Raw genomic sequence first — 25,446 nt, 5'->3', positions numbered from 1 at the left:
ATGGAAAATCAGTGTAACCATTTGCAACACGATTATGGGAAGCATGAAAATAAACTAACACTGACAAAGCCAACTGATCTGACATATTTTTATAAGTCTTTTAGTTTCATCAATGCGTGTCTTGTTTTGACATGGCTTTTGTAACACTTTATTGTTGTGGGAGCTACCAGGCCCTCAACATTGTAACAAACATTGGCAAAACCCCCCCAAAAAGTTTTTGAACTCTTAAAGCACACGTTGCCACCAGCGGCATAACAAAGGCCCCGCAGCCACCCTCCAGGGGGCCCCGTCAGCACAGCACCTGCCCTGAGTGAGTCTGGAGAGGGGGCTCCTCCATGTTCTTTTCAAAGGGGCACCCTCCAGTTTCGTTACGTCACTGATTGCCACTGTAGTTCCTGACACTGAACAAAACTACTTTGTGTGGCAATATGCTCCTTGTGGAAGAGCAGAATGCGATCACTCACAGTAAAGCCAGCCGAAAGAGAGAGAAATAGAAGTTTAATAAAAACAAAATGTCTTTGTTAACACCAGACCTAATTAGGGACCAAGACCCACATGTAGGTAGCTTTTTGCAAGTCGCAAACAGCGACTTTCACTGTTTGCGACGTGCAAAAAGCACATTGCGATGCACAAACCCAGTTTTGCGATTCAGTAACCTGGTTACCGAATCACAAAACGGGTTTGCGACTCGCAATTAGTAAGGTGTGTTCCCTTCCTAATTGCAACTCGCAGTGCAATGTAGAATTGTTTTGCGAACGCGGGCGCAAACCAATCGCAGTTTGCACCCATTTCAAATGGGTGCTAACACTTTCGCAAAAGGGAAGGGATCCCCATGGGACCCCTTTCCCATTGTGAATGTCACTGTAAACATTTTTTCAGAGCAAGCAGTGGCCTGCTCTGAAAAAATGAAACGAAAACGTTTCATTTTTCGTTTTTGTTATGCATCTCGTTTTCCTTTAAGGAAAATGGGCTGCATTACAAAAAAATAAAGCAGTCACAGACATGGTGGTCTGCTGTCTCCAGCAGGCCACCATTCGTGAGGGGGTCGCAAATTGCGACCCACCTCATGATTATTCATGATGTGGGCATTTGCGAAGCCCTTGCGAATCACAGATGGTGTCAAGGACACCATCCTACATTCGGATTTGCGACTCGCAATTTGAAGGTCACAAATCTGAACCTACCTACTTGTGGCCCCAAATTCTTAAAGAAAGTCACAAAAGTGCACCCATGGTATATGTCGTAACCCAATAAAATATTTGCTACTGTATTTTAGCGTGGGTAAATACGATGTGTAGATTTGCTCATGTGAAAATCTATTGAGCATTTGCAAGTTCATTTTCCCTCCAGCCACTTTCTTCCCAACCCTGGAATAAGTTCTAATTCTGCCATTGTCAGGAGTAAATGTCCAACCTTTCTTATTATGGGAAAATATTAGAGAGAAGCTGGTAAAAATCTTTAAAACATGCAGGTTAGTAGGTTTGCAGACTCAAAGGCATTCCAGCCCTGGAACTATTGCTTACTGCTTCCTCCAGCCCCAGTATGCAGATCTGCAGAAAGGTGGCAAAATAAGGAAATTGCTACAGTAGGGATTGAAACTCCAAGTATTCAAGCCCTACTATGGTAGTAGCCCTGGCATAATCAGAGAGGCTATTAATTGCTGCCATAATATGTCGCCACACTACATGGCACCAAAGGGACAAGTAGATCTTTTTACAGGACAAGTAGATTTGAGAAGCAACCTGTCCCCTGGACAAGTAGATATTTTAATAAATTCCACACCCCTGTCTAACCTTCTGGCTCTCTGATCCCGCAAGGTCTTCTTGGATCGAAACAATCAACAGGTCTCACAATCCTCTTCTCTGTGGTTCTGAGAAAGACAGATTACAAACCAGGTGTTGGTCTGTATAGGGAAACTTTGCGTTGCACAGAGGGCAGAACCGAAATGGAGTCCGATCCATCAGGATTCCACACGGTAGGCCCGAACAGGCCTGAGTCGGGCACACGCGCCCAAATGGGCAAAATCTATATTCTGACAATACTATCGGTTCGAGACTACAGGGAACGCGATCGAAACAATACAGACGATTAAAGGAGTTTTCTAAGGTTTACGATTTGAAATCTTGGCGCGAAAGGAAACACATCCGAACCAGACAGCAGAAAGAAAACAATTTAACAATGGAGTCGATGCCCATACGCACTGTAACCGAGAGGAGGAGTCACTCAATCCTGTGACTCCGAAAAGACTTCTTTGTAGAAAAACAACTTGTAACACTCCAAGCCCAGCACTAGATGTCAGAAGAGATATGCATAGCATGTGTATCTGCAGCTACACATGCCATCTAACATAATACACACACTATTATAGAAACATTTAAACACAGACAAGGCGAAAAAACAAATGATCATTAATGGAAACATTGCACCATTCAAATATACAATAATTTCTGCTGAGGTGCTCCGTGATAAGTACAAAAAATGTGTGCGCGCAGTACAAAAATAGTTCTATAGAATATATACAATCTGGAAAAAAACAACATTCAAGTTCTTTCAATCTGAAAGCCTGGAATACACTATCATGTACATAGAGTCTCTATAGTTGGGACATGACAAATACAATTCCAAGCGTGGTATTCACCCAACTTACGTCTTTTAGACACAGGCTGAGATTATGGACATATCGACATTTCGACCCGCTGGAGAAACATATAAGTGGTACATCACAGTGGGGTTCTCTTCAGGACAATAAAGTAGGAATACAAAAAAGTTTAAAGATACAACTCATTCAATATTAAATTGTTTGTGAGGGAAAACCCAGCGCCATCAACTCAGGATTTACAGAGGGAAGGTATCTCTTACAATTACATATACAGCATATGCTCACCTTCACAACTGACTCGCTTTCCAGTAAACTGGAGTCTTTCACAGAGGAGCACACGACAGGAGATTCTAAAACATTTTTAAAAAAATGATGTGAACAATAGAATTTAGAAGAACTGAAAAAATAACTCGTAGAGCTCCAAAGAGCAATACCGGAAATTATTAAAGATAGATTTGTTAATAAAGAATTACTGTAAATGACCATTTGCTGCCAAATGTAAAAAGTAGCGCATCAGCAGTGGTTCTTCTCGCTATTAAGCGCATACATCAAGCACTGCAAACACACACACTGTTCTGATCTGTAACTTTCCCCATTTAGGAGGAACTGGACTCAACAGCACGAACCAAAAATGTGTCATTAAACAGACAACCCTTCTCAACCTACCTAAACTAATCCAACAGCAACAAAAACATGAATACAGCACATCAGTTATCTAAGTAGGTACTACTGATTAGACTTCCCAAAACATTTAAATATGTACGAAACACGAAGAGAACTGCAGCACCTGGGTAGGCTGTCAAGAGACTAAATACAGCATCATTTGGACGTTTGCAAATCTGTTCTGCAAATACTTCCACACCAAGCACAAACACTCCCTCCAGCCATAAATCTATCCCCCCCCCCCTATGGTGGCTGCCCATTCAATTTGCCAATTTGTCTTCAGTTTCTGTTTGGAAGGGGTGCTCCATGATACAAAGGTGATATATACATAGCCTTGAATGGAAAATCTAGTTCAAGATAAATATAGGTTTCTGCATGAAAAGTCATCTCAAAACAAATATCCATACCTAAATCAATGTCTTCAATTTTTCAAACTTTGGTCCAAAATAAGTGAACTACTGTAATAGATACAAGCATATCCTTTTTCAGGTCACAGTGAATCACCTAGCTCGCAACCATCCAGGTAGCCATAGATTCCCTAGAGATCATTAACAGTCCTTAGACGAAGCAGTATCTGACTATGATTACCATGTCCGCTCAACACCCTACAAAAACAAGTTTTTATGACACTGTCCTGCAGTACTATACTTCATACATGGTTAATGGTGACAAACTTGCCCAGAGGAAAGCTTAATATGAGAGGACATATGAATGATCTGATGTACATATTCATGACCTGACTCCTGCCCGTAGAATTTCTCTGCTTACTGGTTAAATTAGTTGACAATATTAACTATTTGGGAATACTCTAGGTTAACATCAACACAGTCAGTATGCAGCTATCAGGTCTTATACGTCAATGGCACCGACCACATCAAAAACGGTCTTTATAATGTAAGCAAAATTCAATGTTCAGCTACTTTAACCTGAACTCCCTGAAATCAGAACGAGTGCTGATCAAGCCGAAATGACTTCTAGAGAAAAAAATATCCAACTAAAGATCTGTTTTGCAACAGCTCACTCAAATTCTGCAAAGCTTAATAAGAAATTCTGAGACAGTAATGCATCGCTATGAAGCATTTAGAACAAGGATCTATGATTCTAAGTTAGGTAGTATAGGAAGAATTTTAATCAATCACAAAAGAAAACCCTCATGCTCATGATTCACTGGGAACCATAGCAATATGGACACAGATATATTAAATCATTGACATGATTATTCATTGTAAATCATCACAAACATATGTACATAAACAAATAAATTGTTAGGACACATCAACTTCGAGTGTTTATAAGAACACTTATTAAGCCCATATAGGCCTTCAGTGCAGTGCCAGGCCTACGAAACCACATCACAGACCGGGCTAAAAAAATAAAAATAAACCACACTCCAGACAAGTGTTCTTTTATCAGGTCGAGCTATTTACACAGCATTTAAATAAGTCCACTGTACAAGCATTTCAAAATACATGTCAGTAGCTATGAACGACCATTTTTTGTGCTTGAGTGATGTGGAAACAAATATTTTAATAGGATGAAAACAAAAACACTTTACTCGGTGATGTGCAATGATAAATATGTTTCCTGAAACTCCGTTTTTACAGGTTATTAAAACACTACATAGATTTATCACTCATCCAATGCAAGAAAACGCTCAGAAAGAAGGTAGTAGGGCAAAATGCAGCACACACAGTAAGAGGAAAAAACAGGGAGAAATAAAGATAAAGATATTTCTCCCTGTTGCATCAATTCTACGCCACCCCTGGTGTAGCATAGGGTTTTGACGCATTTCCAGGTTTACAAAACCTTGTAAATCTGGGAATGCGTCAAAATCCATGGGCGCTGCGAACACCCATGCAATACCCATGGAAATGCCTCCCCGACGCAAAGTAGGGCAACGCAGAGGCTTGTGCTGCGTTGTCTTACTCCATTATCTACAATCTTTTTAACCACACAGAGTTTTTTTTGTATAGCAGAAATGCGGAACTAACTTTTTTGAAGGTGCCCTCATGTGAGAATGAAGGAAAAGGTAACTCTGTAAAATAAAAATATTTTCCTAGGATCACACAACAAGAGACCCGTTTACAGGTCAAGTACATTATAGTCCGGTCGAGTAGATTATTCAAGTTATTCGACCAGCAGGTCCAGTAACAATTTTATGATTTTTCAAGGCTGGACAGGAAAGTGCAGTACCCAAGCTAGTAACTATTGCACAATCAGGAACAACGTGTGGCTGTTGGGACACCACAAATCGAACAGAATGACAACCTTTCATTAAAACAAGAATTGTGCTTGAAAATGTTGAAGAGTTGCTAAACATGTGACCAAACCTTCCACCTGACTCCACTGGCAACCATCTCCCATGTGCGTGGACGCTGCAAAAATTTAAAAGGATCACCACCCACACTCAAGGAAAACCATTAGCTCACTCTGCATAGCTAAGTCATCATCAAGGTCTGTTGCTTCATTTTGAAGGCTATGACCTCCAACACACCATCCTTATTGATAAGTAAAAGTAGCAAATTTTCTGAACTACACAACTCTCATTTCAGTGGCATTGCTACCATGGATGTCAAATACAGATAGAGACGTAGTAGCTGTTACCCCTGGCTTGTCCTTTGTTATCACTGGCACTGTGCTTGCTACCCCTGGTCTAAGAAGTAATGAAGGCAGCATAAGGAAGACAAAGTAAACATGGCTCTAATAGCAAGGCTTACTTTCTGCAGTTTCCTCTACCTAACCTTAAAACCTTTCAGCAACAAACAGGAGGCTGCAAAGGGTCTACAGTGAGGACAAGAAGAGGGCAACCATGCAATGCCATCCAGAGGAACATGTGTGAGCTCACTTCCAATACCTTAAGCATTTTGGTGAATCAAGAGCGATGTACACCAAGGTATGAGCAAACAGGGGCATGGATAAGACCATACAAGTAATGGTTGATTTGAGCTCGGGATCTAGAATTCCATCTTGCTACAGACCTAACAAGCAATGGCCTTCCTCCATTTCCTCTTAAAGGAATTTCTTTTTCCCCAAGTAATTAGACCTCCCCCTCCCAATCTGTCTCTCAGACCCCAAGCGAGATGCTGCAAAGTATTTTATGAAAGAAATGTATTTTGTAAAAATAATTCTAAAAATCTACTGACATCAGTTTGGTGAATGAATCACCCCATGTTGCAACATTCTAAATTTTAAAAGACCAGAGCTGCTGTTTAGCAGCAGGGAAGACTATTGAGAGTATTTGCCGTGCCATCGACATGTGACTCTTCCCCAGTTGTATACTGTTGTGCTTATACACGGTCTCTATATTTGTGGTGTGACGGTCGTGGGAGTTTTATTGTGGGGGGGGGGGAGAATTAAGAAAAATGTTTATATATATATATATATATATATATACACACACACATACACACACACACACACACACACACACACACACACCTTCCTGAATAAAAAAAGCCAAGCTTGGTGACACCATGTAAATAAAAATATTGCCTGGTAGTGACAGTGAGAACAAGTCTTACGATGCCTGAGAGAAGTTCCACACATGAATATATGAAAACACCCAAAATAAATAAATAACTAACTATTTCAGGTTTATCTAAGCAATAACTAAAACTATCTCATGTTGCAAGCTTGATGCTCAACATAAACTTCTGACTTTTTTCCAGCTTTGAAGAGGTGTAAAGTGCAAGACACTGTATTACAGATTAATTAGGACCCTAGTATTGCACAGAAATTCTTTAGCAGCATCACCACCACTCCGATTAAAGAAGCAAGAATTAAAGGGCAGATTCTATTAACAGGAATCTCTAGGTTACTAAATGCACACTCAAAAAAAATAAGAAAAAAAAAAAAAAAAACTGAAGGGAAATTTTGATTTACCAGGCTGACAGGCATGCAAAATAATGCAATATTCTCCTTGATACCAGTTCATCAACAGGGAAAATTGAGAGCTTTTTTAGGTTTGTTGTTAGACAAGGCCTTTTGATTTTAATAAAATTATACATAATCTACTTCTAGGAGCTTTCAGCCCATCCACTTCTTCCAGCGGTCTGCTTCTGTCATTCACAGTTTTCTTCTCCACACTACAGAATAGGACAATGGGTTAGCGCACTTACTTACTGGCTAACTTCACTGTGAGTAACAGCATTTGGTTATTTCACCAGGAGTGCATTCACACATTAAGTAGTTCCATTCCGTGCTATAGATTACTATGACTATTATGTGCGATTTCAACCCTAACTTTTGCTTTTTTTTTTTTTTTTTTTTTCTTCAAGATTGGCTCAGCCAAGCAGCTCCCACAACGTTTTATAAAAATAAATATATATATATATATGGTATAAATTGACTGCCATCGCCAGATCAACTGGCTTTCCCAAAGCTTGATTAGCAAAATGTTAACTTGTTATGCTCCTGGGTATGCACACAGCTAATTATCCATTCATGGTGCATTTCAGGATAACTGACATTTTTTGTTATGATAAACCACTGAAAGACCTGGGTAAATTATTGCCAAGGGAGAGGAATAGACGGAGTACTACTTCATGCAACAGTAAACACCAAAATAAGAGAGAGAAAGACAGGAGAGCAAGCGCGTAGATATAAATAGCTCTCCTTTCATTATTCAGAAAAGGATGGAAATCTAACAGTTGCTTGAGCATACGGCTGTTTTTCTTTCAATAGAAAGGGAGTTTAGGATAAGGTAGGGCATACACATATTGCAAGAAACACCCAACGTCTGCACAGGGCAGCTACCGACACTCACTATATCTGCACGCAACAGCCTCACTGCAGCAGAAGATTGTCAAGGGGTGCACAAAAAGAAACATTTCAGTTCTGGGGAATCATTAGAGGGGGTGGATACTTTTTCAGTTTATAATGGATACTCATCCAGCAGAGATTTTGGAGAGAAAGGCATTTCACGTTACCCAATGATGACTAAATAAACGCCAACCCCGAAATAAACGCCAACCCCTTTCTGGCCACAGATCCATAACTGTTTTAATCTCTACAACACGCAAAACCAAGTTGTCAACTAGTACCTACTACCCACACATGGAGCATTTCAAAACACTTTTAAGCAAGACGGCTACTAAGCCATCACATCTCTGAGAGTGCTTACCTTGTTGGCTGACTGTTATTAAGTTTTTAGAAATCATTGCATACAATCTCCTAGACGATTTAAAAAAAAAAAAAAAAAAAGTGTTACACAGCGTTATAACAGTGATGGAGATTACGAGAAAAGAGGAATGTGAACACACATTGAAAGGTCTTTGACATGAATTCATATATCACAAAGATTCGCTGCAATTTTCTGCGAATCAACAAATCTGTCTCTGCAGCAAAAACGTCTTGAGAAGATAAAATAATTGACTTGGAAATTACAGAAACGGTTGGTGGGAACCTTTATATATGCATCCGCAAACTACACCACTGCGAAGATGATAACTTTCCCCGACAAAAGCAACGCTCACGACAGAAAAGAAAAAATATATATATATATATATATATATATATATATATATACACACACACACACACACCATTGCAATTAAATTATACTAAAACAATTACCCACATCCATCAAAATAGAAAAGGAAAAAAAAAGCTAACTGTTAATCTCAAATAGTTATTATGTGAAATAATAACCAAGTTGAAATGTGCATTATAATAGCTTCAAAAGCACCCATATCTATGAACTAAGACTCAAAAACGGCCTTACTGTGCTTTGACATGTAATAACCTAGGATTATTACTTGTAAAAAGAATTACCAGCCGTTTATTTTAGATTGCCACACTTTCTAAGCAAAACGAATAGTCTCTCCACTAAACTACATTAATTCCGATTTTACATTATGGATTTTTTTTTCTAGAAAGGCATACACTAAAAATTAAGTTCAGAATGTGTTTAACTCACTTTTTTCCTCGCCGTTAACATTAAAGCTATTCTATTTTTTTTCTCCGTAGTATGTACACTCGACTAAAGGCATCAAGATTCAACATAGAACAGTGAAGGATATTAAATGAAATTGTTGAGCAAAAAGAAGAACTCTTGACTTATGGTCTTTGCTCAAGAGAACACTGTAAAACGTTTAAAAGTATCTTTCGGTAAATAAAAATACAAGCCGGTACTGCGACTTTAAATACAAGACTGTAACTACAGTTTGAATTGTTCTAAAGATAATTAAAAATAAGCGGTAAAAAAAAGTGAATAACGCCTTAAATTAGTGGAATATCCGTGAAAAGCGAAATGGAAAATCTAGAATTACACGAACTGTAGTAATACGAAAAAAAAAAAAAAAACGTTGAAAGTGGATATAAACAGCACAAGGGTGGTGTGACATGCTACAACACCTGCCAGGAAGCGGTACAGCAGTTCAGACTGAGATCGAAAGAGCCGCTACGTTGATACTGTTACACTATAAAGATAGTGGAATGTATAAAGTAACCCCAACTGAGTAATCTGCTGTTACGTTTAACTATCATTTTTTTGTAGTTCTTCTGTGGTGATGGTTGGGTGGGGACGCAGCAAAGACCAGTTCCAAAGGTATTTTTATAAAAAATAAAATACAAATTTCACAACCCCAGTGAACAGAACAACTGTAAAAGGCACTAGCCTGAATGTGGCAAATCACTGTGTCCCATATGACCAAGAGTTAACGCATTGCTACAGCATTAAGACAGGCCAGTTGATAAAAACTGTATACTAAATAATAACATTAACATTCTTAGCAGAAAAACATCACAAAATACGACAGAATTTCAGTACATTAGGATGTCTTGCACGTAGTCACAGAAATGTTCCCACCCCATATATCATTACCTAGGTTCTTTTACAGAAAAGTTCTGTACTCCAAAAAGTTCTCCGAGCAGATCATTAGAGCAGTGGACAATATGCTGCTGTCTCTCATCGTACAGCTGTTTGGCCATAATGTACTGACCAAGATAGTAAATAACCTGAAATACAAGCGCAACGCGTCAACGCTTGAGAGAAAGCCAGGTATAGTGGTGAGTGCACAATAAGGCAACAGGTGTCATCAATGTACATTCAGTGCGCCATGATAAAAAGCAAATGCAACCTACCTCCTTCATTGTAAATGTGTCATTTTGCGCTCCTGCAAACTTTAGTAATTTCAGGAGAAGGGGTTTGGGTTTAACCTGCACAGAAATTTACAGAGGTTAGCAACCCAATAAACCACACACGCTACCAACGCTAGCCACAACTCGATTTCCAGAGATCCATTGGATTGGCACAAGCACAGAGGCAACCGGACCACAGAGAAATACACGACAGCATGGACAATCACAGCTCTTTAAATGAAGACTGCTGGCCCTAACTAGTTGACAGTGCGGGATCTGCAGCTAAGTAAACTATTATAGATGTGAAGATTCATCTGACAACAAATCAAATATCACACAAACGTCATGTATTTAAAATAAAAAGTTTTAAAACGGGACCTTACCAGTGCCTCGTGCTCAGATGCCAGGATAGACGTGCTTATGGAGTCTGCGGCTGAAGACATTTTGCACCGTTGCCTACAATAAAATAAAAAATGTACAAAATGTTTTCAACCATAAACACAATGGGAAAAGATGGAGTCGGCGCACAGCGGCTGCTGTCAGAAGCTGAGCAGTGGAGAGGGCAGTCAGCGAGCGGCAGCGACATGTTCTCTCGCACTGCCATGGCACCTGCAGCAGGCTGTGGCTGAAGACGAACGGGGACCCCGTCTTTACCTAAAATAAATAAGGGAGCAGTGGATAAAGTGCTGCAGTGTTTAGAGTGCTGCGAGAATGACGCGCAGCCGCTTTAAGTACAGAGCGCGGGACAAGTCAGGGCTAGACCCAGCGGGAGAGCAGCAGACATGTCTGAGCATGACCGGCGGAGGGGCGGTGACTCACTGGGAGCCGCCTGACTCAGAACCGCCACCGCAGCACTACACTGCGCTGCCGAGGCGCTTCTTCACTCTGCACCGTGCCCGCGCGTCCCCGGGCACTGCCGGATTCACCCTTCACTCTTCCATCTGGGAATCAACCTCCTCACACTCTGGCACCCATTCGGTCGTCCCTTCAGTAAACAAACTGCATTCTGCCTCACTGACAGGCTGGCTTGCAAAAGCCGTAGCCAGGTGAGCTTCGCCAATGCCACACTGAACCAAAGACTGCTGCTCCTGCAAAATGACAAGCACAACAACACGCTGTTCATGCTTACTGCCGTCCGACATCTCGGCTCCAACCTGCTCTCCGCGTTACCCCCTCCGCCACAAACCCCTGCCTTGTCACCCAACTCTGACTCCTACCTAAACACACTATTCTCCTTCCCGGAGCCCCGTGCATCAGCGTGATGCTCAAATTCATTGGCACCTACTAGCCCGACATGTCGTCCTTGCACAGAGTCCAATGGTCTAGACTGGCAACATGCCAACACAATACTCACAGCATCTATAGACTACTAGTCCTTCCCTCACTACACACTGACGCCTGCTACCCCAACCCACCACCACAGGAACCAGATTAATACAGTCTGCTGTCACACACCACCAACCTAGCACCAAGTGCCTCAAGCTGCTGGCTCTGGTCAATGCAAGGCTAATTTCAGACCACCCTCCTGCTGCCGCTGCTCATTGCAACCGCGGGACCACTGGCCCAGAGCCGGACCATACTTACAACCACTGACCCAGGCAAGTGTCCACATACTGCCTGTCAACGTACGACCCAGCTCAGACTGGTATCTTTGCCCGGCCTGCTGCCCCGCTCACTGGCAGCATGAATCAAGCCCAGCTCCGAATTCAGTTTCTGAACGGTGTCGGGCAGATTGGCACCCCTTATGTCAATCAAAAAGTTTCTGCTGTCCGTCTGAATACTCTGCGTTGCCTTCACAATTGCCCCTTCCCCGATTATCCGACTTGTTGCAAGTTTTCTACCGGATGATGTAGTTGCCTTCGACAAAACTTCTCAACGGAAAAAGTATACTATTCAGGAACGATTGGCGAACTCTTTAAGGTATGCAGTGGGCCCCGCACCGAGGACACGCATGGAAGAATCCCACGATCCTTAAGGCACGGGCCCACAAGGAACAGGGTGCAACTGCATCTTTACATTATTAAACATTACCAACTTGGTGGGTGAGACTACAAAAGATAACCTTATTCGAATATATTCTAGTACACTGTAGATTACTAGGAGAAATACAATTAGCACGTATAATCGCAGTAGAAAACATTACTCCAGTGGTGGTTGGTTATCACTGAAAGTGATGGGGCATAATACTTGCCAAGAGTTTAGCCGAAAAGTTTGCCTTGAGAGATCCTCCTATGCTAAGAATTGCCTCCATTGTACCAATGGGACCATTTTGTCATATGTACTCCCTTGCGCCAAGAATTACATACGATATTACAGTGCCAGAATTTTGACATTGATATTGCCTCTATAACACGGGTGTATGTCAAAAATTGTCTAAAGTATGTTATAGTCAGCATTTTATCATGGTTTGCTTGCCCCAGTGCACACACTTAGCTCGAATATGCCATGGCTGCCATCTCGAAGGCACATTTTAACAAATATACTGTGCTGCCCGAGGCGTGCTCAGTGTGACTGCTGAATAAAGTTAACTGTGCCTGTGTGAGACAAATGTTAGAACTAAGCCCCTCACATGCACAGTCCAGACATCCACTTCACCTACATAGTGCTGGGCGTTTAAAAAATAAAATAAAAAATAAAAATCTGTAGGTGGATCATGCCTCAGCCCCGTCATCAAGACCCTGGAGACGAGAGAGCACCGATCTACACACTGGTAGTGTTAATTAAACTTTTGTTTTCATGCACACTGCACAGTTACATCATTAGCAGCAGAAACAAGGGGCAATAAGTGGCTCTTCACAGGAGGTAGGGCTGCGCCCTGAAGGCCCTGATAAGGAACCGTCACTGCGTGAGACTCTATAGTTCCAAGAGTGAGAGGATGAACGGATTCTTGGCATCAAGGCTGTGGACTAGGCTTCCCAGGGATTGCCACAGCTAGTTTGTCGAAAAGGAGGAAGGGTCATCACTAATTTCCAACATTGCTGTGAGGGAGAGGCCTCTAATGAGTATAGATGACAGGGATGCTGCGGGGTGCAGGGGATTGGTTGTGCACCTGCATGGCAGTGGCTGAGAATGTACCACCAATCTAGTGTGACAACCTAACGAACTGCCAAGTCAGACAGATGGTAGGTTTTGGGCTTCGGCCCGGCTCCTCTACAAAGGGGGCGATGGGGCTGTTGTGTATAAAATTATTTCTTTGTGAGTGTGCAAGGCTGGGATGGTCTCCAAAGGAAAATGGACACACGCTCCCTGTATGGCTGGACAGGTTAATATTAGCCTGCTTTGAGGCACAGCTGGTAGATTCCAGGGGCACTCCTTGGTCCCATGTCATCCCGTAGAAATAAGGCCAAAGGTTAAGAACAGTTGTTCGAAGCAGTGATCCACTGGACTCTTGGGTGGCAGTAAGTGAGCAATGCATAGCACCGTTAACAATAACCCAGATGTGAGAAATAGACGCATCTCCGCTTTATTGGCCAAGACATGCCACCTATCCCAGTAACTACATATACAGATATCAAGCCACAGTTAAGAGCATCAACCCAGGCACACCCATCCCAATAGTGACCGGACAGAGGACGGTACACTTATTTTTCAAGAAATGGGGAAACATCAGAAAAACTTCTAATTGTATGTATTTTTAAAGAAAATAATGGAAAACTTTTTGCTGTGAAAAAATAAATCTGCTAGATTTTCTTCTGTATTCAATTGCCAGTTTACAATTGCTGATTTAGTGTATCAAAATGTGTAGGGCCCAATAAAAATATTAAAGCACAGGGAGATCCCTTAAGAGTTTGCCTGTCCAAGCAAAGCAATTGCAAACGAATGAATAAGCACTTTACACGATTATCTGCGTGTGATTATGAATGGCTTAGTCACCAGTTCAAGGATCTGCCAATGATTTAAGATGCAGACAAAATACCCACCGTTTCAATTCCAAATTACAATCTAAGGCGAAAGAACTACTAAGATAAAAATACAAGAAGGGGGGTTTCGACCAATTTTAAGGAACCACTGGATATTTTTCTATAGTTCAATTAGTGGGCCTCAAACAAGTGAGGCTCAGTAAATCTCAGAAACCACCGTTAACCAGAACTTCAGTAAAGTCCCGTGGATGCACCTCAACCTCACCAAATCTAAAACTCAACCTCTCATATGCTCTTATGTCTTTCTCAGCCCAGCCTCACATGCTCTTATGTCTTTCTGAGTGAGATGAAACAATGTTCGAGATCTGTGTAGTCTCATCTCTCCCCACTTCTGATCCAGCTGTGCCCAAAGCAGGTGGGCATTCAGCACCCCGAATGCACTGGATTCTCTTCAGGGTATATTGATCAATGCTCAGTGACTGTGCACGCAAGCTCCTGTTTAATTTTATTCACTCACTCTGTATGGTTCCCGAAACCCCCCCCACCCCCCCATCCCCCCCCAAAAAAAAAAAACCTATGATTTTCCTGTAAATCTCAAATGCCCATGAGTCCCTTTCTATAAAACCTATTAACACTCATGGTCATAGTACTGCAAGATTCCACTTCATCCTCTGATGTGAGCGGACCTAACTGGTTTGGGTTCTTCTATAATTTTTATTTAACCTTGTGCTCTCAATCAAAACCCACTGGAACCTCCACTGTGCCCCTGAAAAGTCCACACTCTACTGGCAGCATGAAACCCAGCATCAAAACCCTTTCCTCCTCCCAGGGTCACTATCAGCACTGCTCATGAAATATGTCCATAAATACACAACAGATCACATTACATTTCAAACTCCTGCAAATAAGTTACTTCCAACAGCGCTATCCACGGACAAAAACACAATTATGTGCACAGTGCTACCTCACTGGATGTGACAACTTGCCCCAATTATACAACACATCAAATTTTGACTCTAGGTCTTACTGTTTCAGATTTATTGTTATGGGAAGTTTTAGTTTGACAGTAGTCACGGGTTTCAGTGGGTGACCCCAGGTCTGGGGACTCCCTTACCAACTACAGATCTGGAGCACAACTAGCCACTTTTGCTATGCATTTGTGTGTGCTAGTTCGCTTCAGCCACAAATCCTACTAAACTGACTTCAAACCAAAAGATCTATTTGCCATATTTAGCTCTCAGCGAGAATACAAACTACTGTACCCCGGTTGGCCCTGTCAGCTAGGCACCAAGACTAGGAAGTATGACTAGTGGTAAAGTGAATCATCACACTGGATGGAACATTGTCTGGGTGGTGGGTGTTTGGGCTTACCTGGTTTTTCAAACTATATTTACTGGAGCTCGAGCCCACTGACTTGTCCAACATCACACACACAAGACTGACAAACTGGGACAGACATGCTATTGCCAACTTAATATATTGTTCATTCTGTCTGAAATAAAGATTGCAGGAATGAGAAGAGCTCAACGTTTATGGCGAGCAACCAGGACACTTGCCATTGACTAACATTGGTCATAGGACACCAGGTTATTTTATTACCCTGCCCCAGTGGGAATATACCTTGCCCCATAAATTGTGCAGACTATCCAAGGCCCGATTATGACATTAGGTGTTATTTATCACACCTGATAAACAATGATACCACAAGGTACATTATTTATCTCACCCGATAAATAACACCTAAATTCGTAATCAGGGCCTTAGATAGTCTGCACACGAGTGTGTGGCGAGTAACATGCAAATTTGGTGTTTAATGCACTAAAATCAACGTGATGCAGTAAATACCGCACGATTTCCCATGGTTAAATTTCAGCAGGTTTGACTTGTCGAAGTGTAATGACAATTGAGGTATTTAACATCTGAAAATTAATGGATGCATTAGATCCAGCCAAACTTTTAATTATGACTGACCCATACGTGAACAGGGCTATATACATGGGTCACAACCGACCCACTTGTAATCAGGCTCAGTTTGTGGATATCACTGTTTTAACTGTTCTACATGTAAAAAATAAAATAAAATTTAAAAAAATAATAATAATTCCAACTGTTTGTCTAAGACATAGCTGTGACTAGACATTCACAGTTTAAGTGGATTTCTTTTGTCATGAAGCAGTGGTTCTATACCTTGGTCCCTAATACCTAATCAGAGGTTCCACAGCTGTTTAAAAAAAATATTACCAAATTTTTTCAAAATTGCTCGGTCTACAAAAATAATCAAAATTTAAGGCTAAAACTTAAGTCAGTAGGATTTGTGAATGCAGTGAAATTACAGCAAAAATGACAGTCATATGCTAGAGTTCCGTACATTGCTTCATCTTTTAGAAATAGAACCAAAATTTGAAACCCTATAGTCCTCCCAGTAAAATATAAAAGTTCTATATTTGTTAATTAAAATATCATAATTTATCTGATGCATGCTTGTTTCTGTAATGTGTGCATTGTTTTGTGTTAAATCTAAGACATTGCTAATGCCGGGATTATCTGCTTAGGAGTCCACAGATATCAAACCCTTAAGAACAGCTGTCATGGAGTATCTGAGTTCCAAACCCCCTACCACCCACATAAGTAAGCCCTGGACCACAACTCACTAACTTTTGAGAGTTAAACATTCAAAGGGCAAAACTTTTTTGTACAGTAAAACACAGCCCTAGGACATCAGTAGTAAACAACACCAACCAACAGGGGTGTGGCACTCCTATATGCCCGACTCCCAGGACATATTGTTTGGGTTCAAGGATAAGTTTTCATGTTTATTTTGTCCTTGGGACAAGTGGGCCCAACCCCTTGCAGTATTAACACTTTGGCTGACAGTTTACAGTACCGCATTAGGGGTCAGACAGGGCATTATCTGCGGTCAAGGTAATATTTGTGTCCATATGTTAATGGTGTCCAAACAGTTACTTATGGTTCATTAATGCAAAACCTTTATGATTAGGGTGAGCGACCTAACAACATTTTCTAACCTTGGACTGCCCTGCTTACAGTAGTCTCAGTATAAAAATGTATACTCACACACACCAACAGTTTAACTATATGAAGCTACATATAATGCACTCAGAATGCTCTCCGATTAGATTACAATATTTGGAGAAGTTTAAAAACAAGACTAAGTCTTTGCTTTCAAACTAAACGTTGACAAATAAACGCAACTAGGAACAAAAACTTTTGCTACTGTGAATTTGTAGGTACCATCTCTTTGAAGCATCTACTAAAATGTGTTGATGCATGCTAGTATTCCTAAAAAATATACATAAATGGAAAAACCAGTACAACCACGCTTCAACAAGATGATTATTATAGGAAACATGAAAATAAACAATCACTGGCAAAGTCAAAAGGTCATCAACATTGGTGGTCAGCCTTTTGGTTCTGTCAATGCATGTCTTGTTTTGACATGGTTTTGTAAAACGTTATATTGTTGTGGGAGCTGCCAGGCCCTCACCATTGTAACAAACACTGACAAAAATGTGTAGTATTGTTTGTTCTTAAAAAGCACTCATTGCCCGCAGTAGTCCCAGGTACTGAACCAAACCACTTTGTGTGCCAATATGGTCCTTGTGAAAGAGCAGAATGCTGTCACTTGAAGTGACGCAAGTCTATAGAGAAAGTCAGACTTTTAATTAAGACAAAAGGTCTTGGTTAACTCAAGACCTAGTTATGGACAGAATTCTTTTAAAAATAATAATAATAATAATAATAATAATAATAATAATGTCACAAAAGTTCACCCATTTGTATATGCACTTGCATTAGTGCAGATTTACGGCTTTCATGAATTCACAATTTAAAGAAGTAGGCCAAGAAATAAACTGCACTTTAGCACAATACTACTGGCTTGATTGTCACTTCTGCCACTAATGCACCCTTAGCGATTTCTCTTCAATCACTACTGAATAGTATTTAAACAAAAGTGGAGACTCCTGAAGGCTCAGCGGAGCATAGGGGGCTGTCTGTAGCCCTCTTTTAGTGTGATTCCAGCTGCCCAGCCAGGGTTGGGTGAGGCTTGCTTGACTTGCTGTTGTGCACCCTGCTCAGAGCTGCAAACCTCAAAGTTTCATCTAAGTCTGCCAATCCTATTGAGGAAATCCTTCAAGCTGAGGCCTCTTGCAATCTGTGTTTTAACTAGCTTTATAGTGATCTGACACCGAGGCCTGCCCTTTGTAACGTTGCTGGCTTGGAGACATCAGGATAACATCGCAGAGGCTCTGTTCTGGCAGACAAAATGTTTCAAAAGCCTGCAAAAAGACTAGATCAAATCCTCTTAGAAACAAGGGGCATGGTCTGATGCTGGCAAACAGCGCTAACACCATTTATTCCTTTTTTCTAAAGGATAAGCAGGAGGAGCCCCATTCAACCACAGTAGCCAATGTGGTAAGCCCAAGAGGTTTTGTGGAAGCTGAACCAGCTTCTAATCATGTCTTGCTAACTGAGAAATTATCTCCTGCTGTAGAAAATCAAAACGGTGTGTCCCCCATTCATAAGGGCCTAAGTACCCCTATTACTGAGGGTTTTACCTTACATCGATGTTAATGTTAATTCAAGGGACTCTGTGGCTTGTGGAGTCCCTAAAGCTCCAGCGGTCCCTTTGCAGGCTTCCGTTTGAAGGCTTTTCAGTAGTACCCCATCAGATAAATCATTAGTACCTTACACATCTGTAACACCTGAATTTGAAATACCTGGAAATTTGTCCTGGGATTTTCCCGGCCAATATGTGTTAATTTCTGAATCTTTCGAGTGTATGAAAAGAATCTTGGCTTCTATTCTTGCATTATTTACAACAACAGAAAAAAAATTAGAATAAAAAAAGAAGTAAATAGTTCTAACCATTTACACAGCATTTTATTGATAAAACTGAACGTGTTGATGGGCTCCAAGGATGAGTGGTGGAGCATATTCAATCTGCTACAATCGAGGCTTGCAGAAAGTTGGGTCTCTTTAGCATTCGTCTAACTCCTGAGGCCGCCAAAAATAGTGTGCATAAGGAAGTGTTCAACTTCCATGTATCCAGGGAACTCAAATGGGCAAGCCTCTAGCATTACTGGAAACAGCTGATGTTAAGAAGTTGGGGAAACCAGAAAGTCCTGTATGTTCATTGAAAAAGCTCTTTTCCTTAGATCCGCCAAACCGCACTGTGTCTGTATCTGGCTAAAGCCCCGGGTAATGAGGTGGAACCTTCTTCCATCTTTAGATCCTCGGACCGGTCTACAGTAAGGCCTGCAGTTTCCACTGATACATTTTCTGCCAAAGATAAGGGGAAAAGAAAAAGGCAGTCTTTGAAGAAGAACAAATAGAGAATATCAACAAGAAATCCAAGGAAGATCCGGCTCCAGGAAGTTGGTGAACACGGAGCCTCAGCCACAAAGGGGACCATTGGCCCGCCCAAGGCGCAAGAAAATAGAGATCCACAATCTTTATTGGTCGAGCAATACTTCCCAGAATTGGCACCTTCGAAATTAAATCCCAAAGCTGTATTGTGCTGCCAAATTCGGTGTCCAAAGAATTTCAAACTCGTAGTAAGCGTACTAGGACGTGTATATCAATTATAAGTGTCCAAGTGGACACTGTAAGGCTAGATTTTGTTGCATTATCTGACTCTGATGTAAATACGAATCGCTCCTTCATTGTCTTGCTTTGCAGATATTGAAAATGTAAAAATGGTTCAAAGCAAAGGTATTGCTCTGGTACCAAGTAGCTCATCCCCCCCAAAATGTTTAAGTCCCGAGTCCAGTTTTATTCCAAAATTGTTAATTTATTTTTACAAAACTGTAAAAATGTCTAGAGATGGCTACTTTGAATTCATGATTTCCTTAACTCTTTCTGGCTTTATGGGGTGGATTATAAAGACCAATCATCAGTTGCATTCTAAGCACCCTCATGAAGTAAAGTGTCCCTTAATGCTACTTCTTAATAAGGAAATTGACAGATTAATCTGGTTACATTTTATCTCATTTTCTAAGAAAAGGGGCATAGTGGCGATATTATTAAAGAGAAGAAGGATGCAGCTGAAGTCAGGTTTAAGAAAACAGAACGGTGATCATATGTGGACTGACTTGAAAGAAGCAGCCTGTTTGAGAAATTCTTGTAAATATTAGTCAATTATTGCAGACTGCTGTGTTAGAAAAGTCTCCCATCCGCCCCTATCAAGGAGGGTGTTTGGAGAGGTTATGAGATTCCAATTTCAGTTATCAGGCAAGAGCCCCCCCCCCCCCCCCCCAAAAAAAAATGGATCAGTAGTGTTATTACCCCTTGGTATAAAAAAGGCGATAGAAGTTTTCTGGTTAACTACTGCTAAACCACCCTGCTGGATGCAGTTGACAAGGTTTTTACTAGAACCCATTAGAACACCTTAAGTCCTGGGTAGACAGCAGTATGATCATTCCATTGGAACAAACTGGTTTTGGAAAAAGTCATAGTACACTTGATAATAGTGCAGCTAATAAATGAACAATACATAACAATTAGGGGTGCATCAGTTTATGCAGCCTTCATAGACTTCTCCAAAGCCCTTGAGAAGGTGGAACGCCCTACCCTGTGGAAGAAGCTAACTAAGCTTGGCATGCCAATTAATCTGCTGCATTTGATTGAAGCACTGCACTCCTCAACCTAGTGTAAACTTCTGATAGGAGGGGGATTGAGGCACATCAGCAGAATTCCCCACAAACACCAATTTGAAGCAGGGATGTTGATCAGCTCCTTTACTGTTCTCGCTACACATCCATGATCTTCTTATTGACTAATCAAGAGCCATGATGTTGTGCCTAGTATTGGAGGGTGCCCTTTAATATGCCCACTTTATGCATACAATATTGTAATTCTTGACCTGACCCGAGAAGTTTAAATAATCATCTTGCGTCCCTCCAATGTTACGCCGATTGACACTATTTGAAAATTAACACCTCTAAATCCCAAGTATTATGTTTTGGGGGGTAAAAGATATGCAAAAAGAAATTTTGTGTTATTTGGGCTCTCAGAAGTTAGAACGAGTTAAATCTTACCATTTTCTACGGAATAGTATGTCCAGCTCCCTCCGTGATTCAGAGCATATCTCTAGTAGTGTGGCGAAGGCCCTAGCTCATGCAAGCAGACTAGGTGCTTTCTACAAGGCAGTGGGTAGGTTACACTTTACTCAGCTTCTGCCAGTCTATCAGGCCAACGCCCCTGCCTCACTGCTATATGCAATAGAGCTAACAGATACAGCAGTCTGAGGGTTCTTGGATAAAACCAAAGGGCAAATGTTAAGACGTCTGACCTCTTGTAATACCTTAACATCAATTGCTGCTTTAAAGCTAGAGGTTGGGGGTCAAGAGCGCATTTGTTCAATGTTTAGCTGGGGTTATCAGATGGGCCTACTGTCCGACTCAAAGTGAGAAGGCATTTTATATATAATGAGATTTTTATTACAATGAGAGAGATTTTTTTTTGGGGGGTGGGGGAGGGTCAGCGGGAGAAATGTTAAGTTTGCTTTAGCGTATTTAGAGCTTGATTTAAGTGCAATATATTCTTTATCACCTGTTCAGCTGAAAATGTGCTTAAAGCATGCCTCTACCAACAAAAGTGATCATCTGGACTTAAGCCTATGTAAACAAAAGAGAAAATATGAAGTTTTTACTAATACCGCTGTGATAAAAAAACTCAACCCCCTTTAGACTGGAATCTGCCTCATGGGATGAGGCGCTTTTGCACTTTACAAAGATGGGACAGGTTTCCATTAAATATTTTAACCTCAAAATGGTACAGCACTTCGAAAGTATATGGCCTTTGTCAAGTGGATTATTCAAGATTTAAAACACGTTATATTTGTCTAGCTCTGTTGCTACAACATAGAACGTGGTTAAAGCCTCTCTTTTTGAAATTTAATGCAAAAATATCAGTATAGGCTCTGAGTGTATACCATCGCCCCCCCCAATAAAATGTTCTGCTTTCAAGTTAACTTTGTTAAATTTATATTGATTACATGATTTACTGTAACTTTTCTAATAAGGCACTATTTTCTGATTTATATGCTTTTCTATTCTGTATGGTCCTGTTTTAATGTGGAGTTCCAAATCACGAAATAAAAAAAAAGTAAACTTTGCAAATGTTGTAAAGCATATATCCATAACAAAAGGACCCGGCGGTGGACTGTGGGCTCATTTCAATAGGTAATCAAGAACAGCTGGCTGAATTAGAAAACCAAAACGGAGTCAATACTTACAAGCAATAAGCCAAATCCTACTCAAATTCAGAAATGTATTTTCCAAATTAAAGATTATTTATCAATAAAATTCAATGCAGTTTACTACTGTGCAACAAACATAAACAGAGAGCAATATTTGACTTGAGGCTGGCTTAACTAGCTAAATGTTGCATCCCTGTACCAGAATCAGTAAAAGCCCCAGTCGTTACTCGCATAGGCTAGTTGACATACTGCAGATATGCGGGCAATAATCAACAATTACAGAATAATCAATAAATTATGACCTATAGCCTTCAATGAATCGATAAAAAAGAAAGACAATAAATCACCACATTGCGCAAGAATTGCAGCAAGTACACTTCAGGGCATCTCTTCTAGTCAAGGTGAGCCAAAATAAGTGGATATTTCACTAGCGTGTCCGTTATAAGACTAAAGCAGAAAACTTCCACAATGAGCATATCTTCCGAAGGAGTAGGAGACGTGTTTAAGGAGGGAATTGTCTCATCTGATCGGCACCCAAATCCTGGGGGTGGCATATGGCTATTGCTATGGATCAAAGGTTCACATATATGGAGGACCATCTCTTGGGAAGGCTCCACTTGAAAGAGCCATCGCCAAGGGATCTCAGTTGGTGGACTGAGCGTGCTTAGAGCGTGTCTTGATAGTGAAAGTTAACCCTGGTACAGCGTGGAAAATAAATGACCATGATTCAATCCCCATGGATCTGGCTCTGATGCATGGGGACTCACGGAATACCTGGAAAAGCGGATACATTAGGAAAGATTAAAGTAAGTTTAAAAATCAAGTTAAGATATTTTGTTTATATTTGTGATCTTAAATAGATATATTTTACGATATGCCGTTAGGATTTCGGTCTCCCTGTAACCTTACGTTATTAATGGGTTTCGGTTTGTCCAGCAATGAAGACTTCTACTTCCAGGCTGGTTTCGATTTCACCGGAAATAAATGCAATCGATAACCCCACCACAGCAAGTATAGACACAGGCCTAGGTTTGGACGTTTCGTATTAAGAATGGCACGTGTGTAACCTTGGCCCCGCGTTTTCTTTTTCTTTTTTTTACCTTAAATACAACTTCGTCTGATTGGAGCCCACAACACAAAAAACATGCGAAGCGAACAGCAGTCAGGAAAGTCGTCCCAGGCTATGGTCACGGCTGTCGGGAGGGCTTACAGCCTTTGCAGGATGCAGACAAGGGAGCAGGGAGATGTGGCCGGGATTCCTGGTAGGCCCCACCACAATCCCCGGCCTTGCGTGCGCACCCTCGCAAAGGCGTGTGCATCAGTCCGCCACAACCACCAAGAAAGTTCGATGCTCCGGCCCGGCCGTTCCTCCTAGTAACCAGTATTCTGATGCGCTTTGAATCCCACGGAGGTTGTTTATTCGCTGCCCATAGGCTCTCTTGGTTCTCCTCCTCCTTCACGCGCGCTGCGTAGGCTTCTCCCCGCCCGTGCCCCTCGCGCAGATCAGACCGAAGCAGCCGCACGCCGAGCTGTTCACAAGGCGTCTTCGTTTCTACTCTGCTTAGGACTCCCTTGACAGAGAACCTTATGTGACCAATTTAAACAAGCACTGGCACAGCCAATTTTATATCTCCTGGGGGAGAATTATCGGCATTGCTAATGCCTTTTAGTCACGTTGTGCAGTAGCAAGACTGCTGCACAGAATGGCTGAAAGAAAATAAAGTGATATTACACGCACTGTACTGCATCTTAGTGCTTTTTATGCTCTAACTTTTCAGCCATGATACTGGTCAACGCGCATAGCTGCCAAGTTTCGGTCCATGTCTGATATGCTGCTTCAGCTCAGGTTTTTTCCCCCTGTGAATTCTGGGAATTGTGGTCCTTGTTTTGTAATGGAATAAACAAAACTACAGGTCTGTAAGAATCTCCACACCCAGTGAGTCTGGAAATTACTTTATTTCTTCAAGTACATGGAAAAAAGGGAGACGTGCAGTTGCTCCGTCCGCCGTTCAAAACCGTCACCACCTCCGTTCTCGAATGCCTCCAACACATACCAGCGCATGTGGAATTCCCCGCGCACAGCATTCGAGAACGGTAGGCATTTACCAACACTACATATCTTCTCTCTTTACAGAAGAAACAATATGAAAATAAACAATATATATATATATAAACAATATGACAATAACCATATATAAACCTATAAATAAAACAGTCGAACACATCCTAATAAACAGTTTCTATAGAACATTACCATGAATAATAATCTTTTAACTTGTTTTGTTTTACAATTCTCCTGCCAGATCTACTCCACCTACCACTCCTACAATGGGTTCCCTCCAATCTACTAGAGTCACTGGAACTGTTAGATGACCTCAGATCATTTGATGGAAGAAGACAATCATCAGTACTCCCTGAATTCTCTCTATATTGACATTGATGAACATGTTCTTCTCTTCCCTCATTCTTCTCTTCCAACCATTCTTTCCACATATGACTTTTCGGAGTACTAGTCTCCGTTCCCAAGGTGACTCCAGTACTTTTACATAGTGACAAAGCAGATACATGCCACACTTTACCATCATTGAGTCACACTGAATTATTGTACACAGCAATTACTCTCATGGGGGAAGAAAATTTACTTTGGCCTTTCACAGTGTGTTTATTGCTCTTGACTCTCACAACATCTCCAACACACAATTTAACCTCCTTACACTTGTGTCTGTCATCATAATACTTCTTATATTTATCCTGAGCTTTCTCAATATTTGTCTTCACCTCCTCCGGACACCATTCTACTCTTTTAGCAGCTTTGAGCCAACCAACATTATCCTTTGACATGGGAGTTCTACCCCTCATGAGTTCAAACGGACTGGCATTTGTACTGTCACATGCAGTAATCCTAAAGGCCCACAAGGTTTTCCATAATTCTCTTTCCCAAACTAAATTGTTGCAATTAGACCATTGAATCATTCCTTTAAGTACACGGTTAAATCTTTCTACAGAACCATTACCTGCAGCAT

At 41.2% G+C, this 25,446-nt stretch overlaps 1 protein-coding gene across 2 annotated transcripts in view; it reads right to left on the bottom strand.

The window, feature by feature from the left end:
- Positions 1–23,906, bottom strand: part of MDM2 (MDM2 proto-oncogene) — a 125,366-nt gene extending 101,460 nt beyond the window's left edge. The window contains exons 1-6 of one of the 2 annotated variants that reach the window (XM_069229184.1): positions 23,524–23,906; positions 10,726–10,798; positions 10,346–10,420; positions 10,086–10,219; positions 8,385–8,434; positions 2,885–2,949 (exon numbers count right to left, since the gene is read on the bottom strand). In XM_069229184.1, coding sequence (XP_069085285.1) covers positions 2,885–2,949; positions 8,385–8,434; positions 10,086–10,219; positions 10,346–10,420; positions 10,726–10,785 — 384 coding nt within the window. In that variant the 5' untranslated portion in view covers positions 10,786–10,798; positions 23,524–23,906. Of the gene's footprint in view, positions 1–2,884; positions 2,950–8,384; positions 8,435–10,085; positions 10,220–10,345; positions 10,421–10,725; positions 10,799–10,996; positions 11,491–23,523 lie in introns of those variants that run through there. The other variant, XM_069229185.1, reaches the window with a different exon arrangement.
- Positions 23,907–25,446: the final 1,540 nt, after the last annotated feature.

This window comes from Pleurodeles waltl, chromosome 4_1 (assembly GCF_031143425.1).
Source record: "Pleurodeles waltl isolate 20211129_DDA chromosome 4_1, aPleWal1.hap1.20221129, whole genome shotgun sequence".
NCBI classification, from domain to species: domain Eukaryota; kingdom Metazoa; phylum Chordata; class Amphibia; order Caudata; family Salamandridae; genus Pleurodeles; species Pleurodeles waltl.
This window is presented reverse-complemented; position numbering and strand designations above follow the sequence as displayed.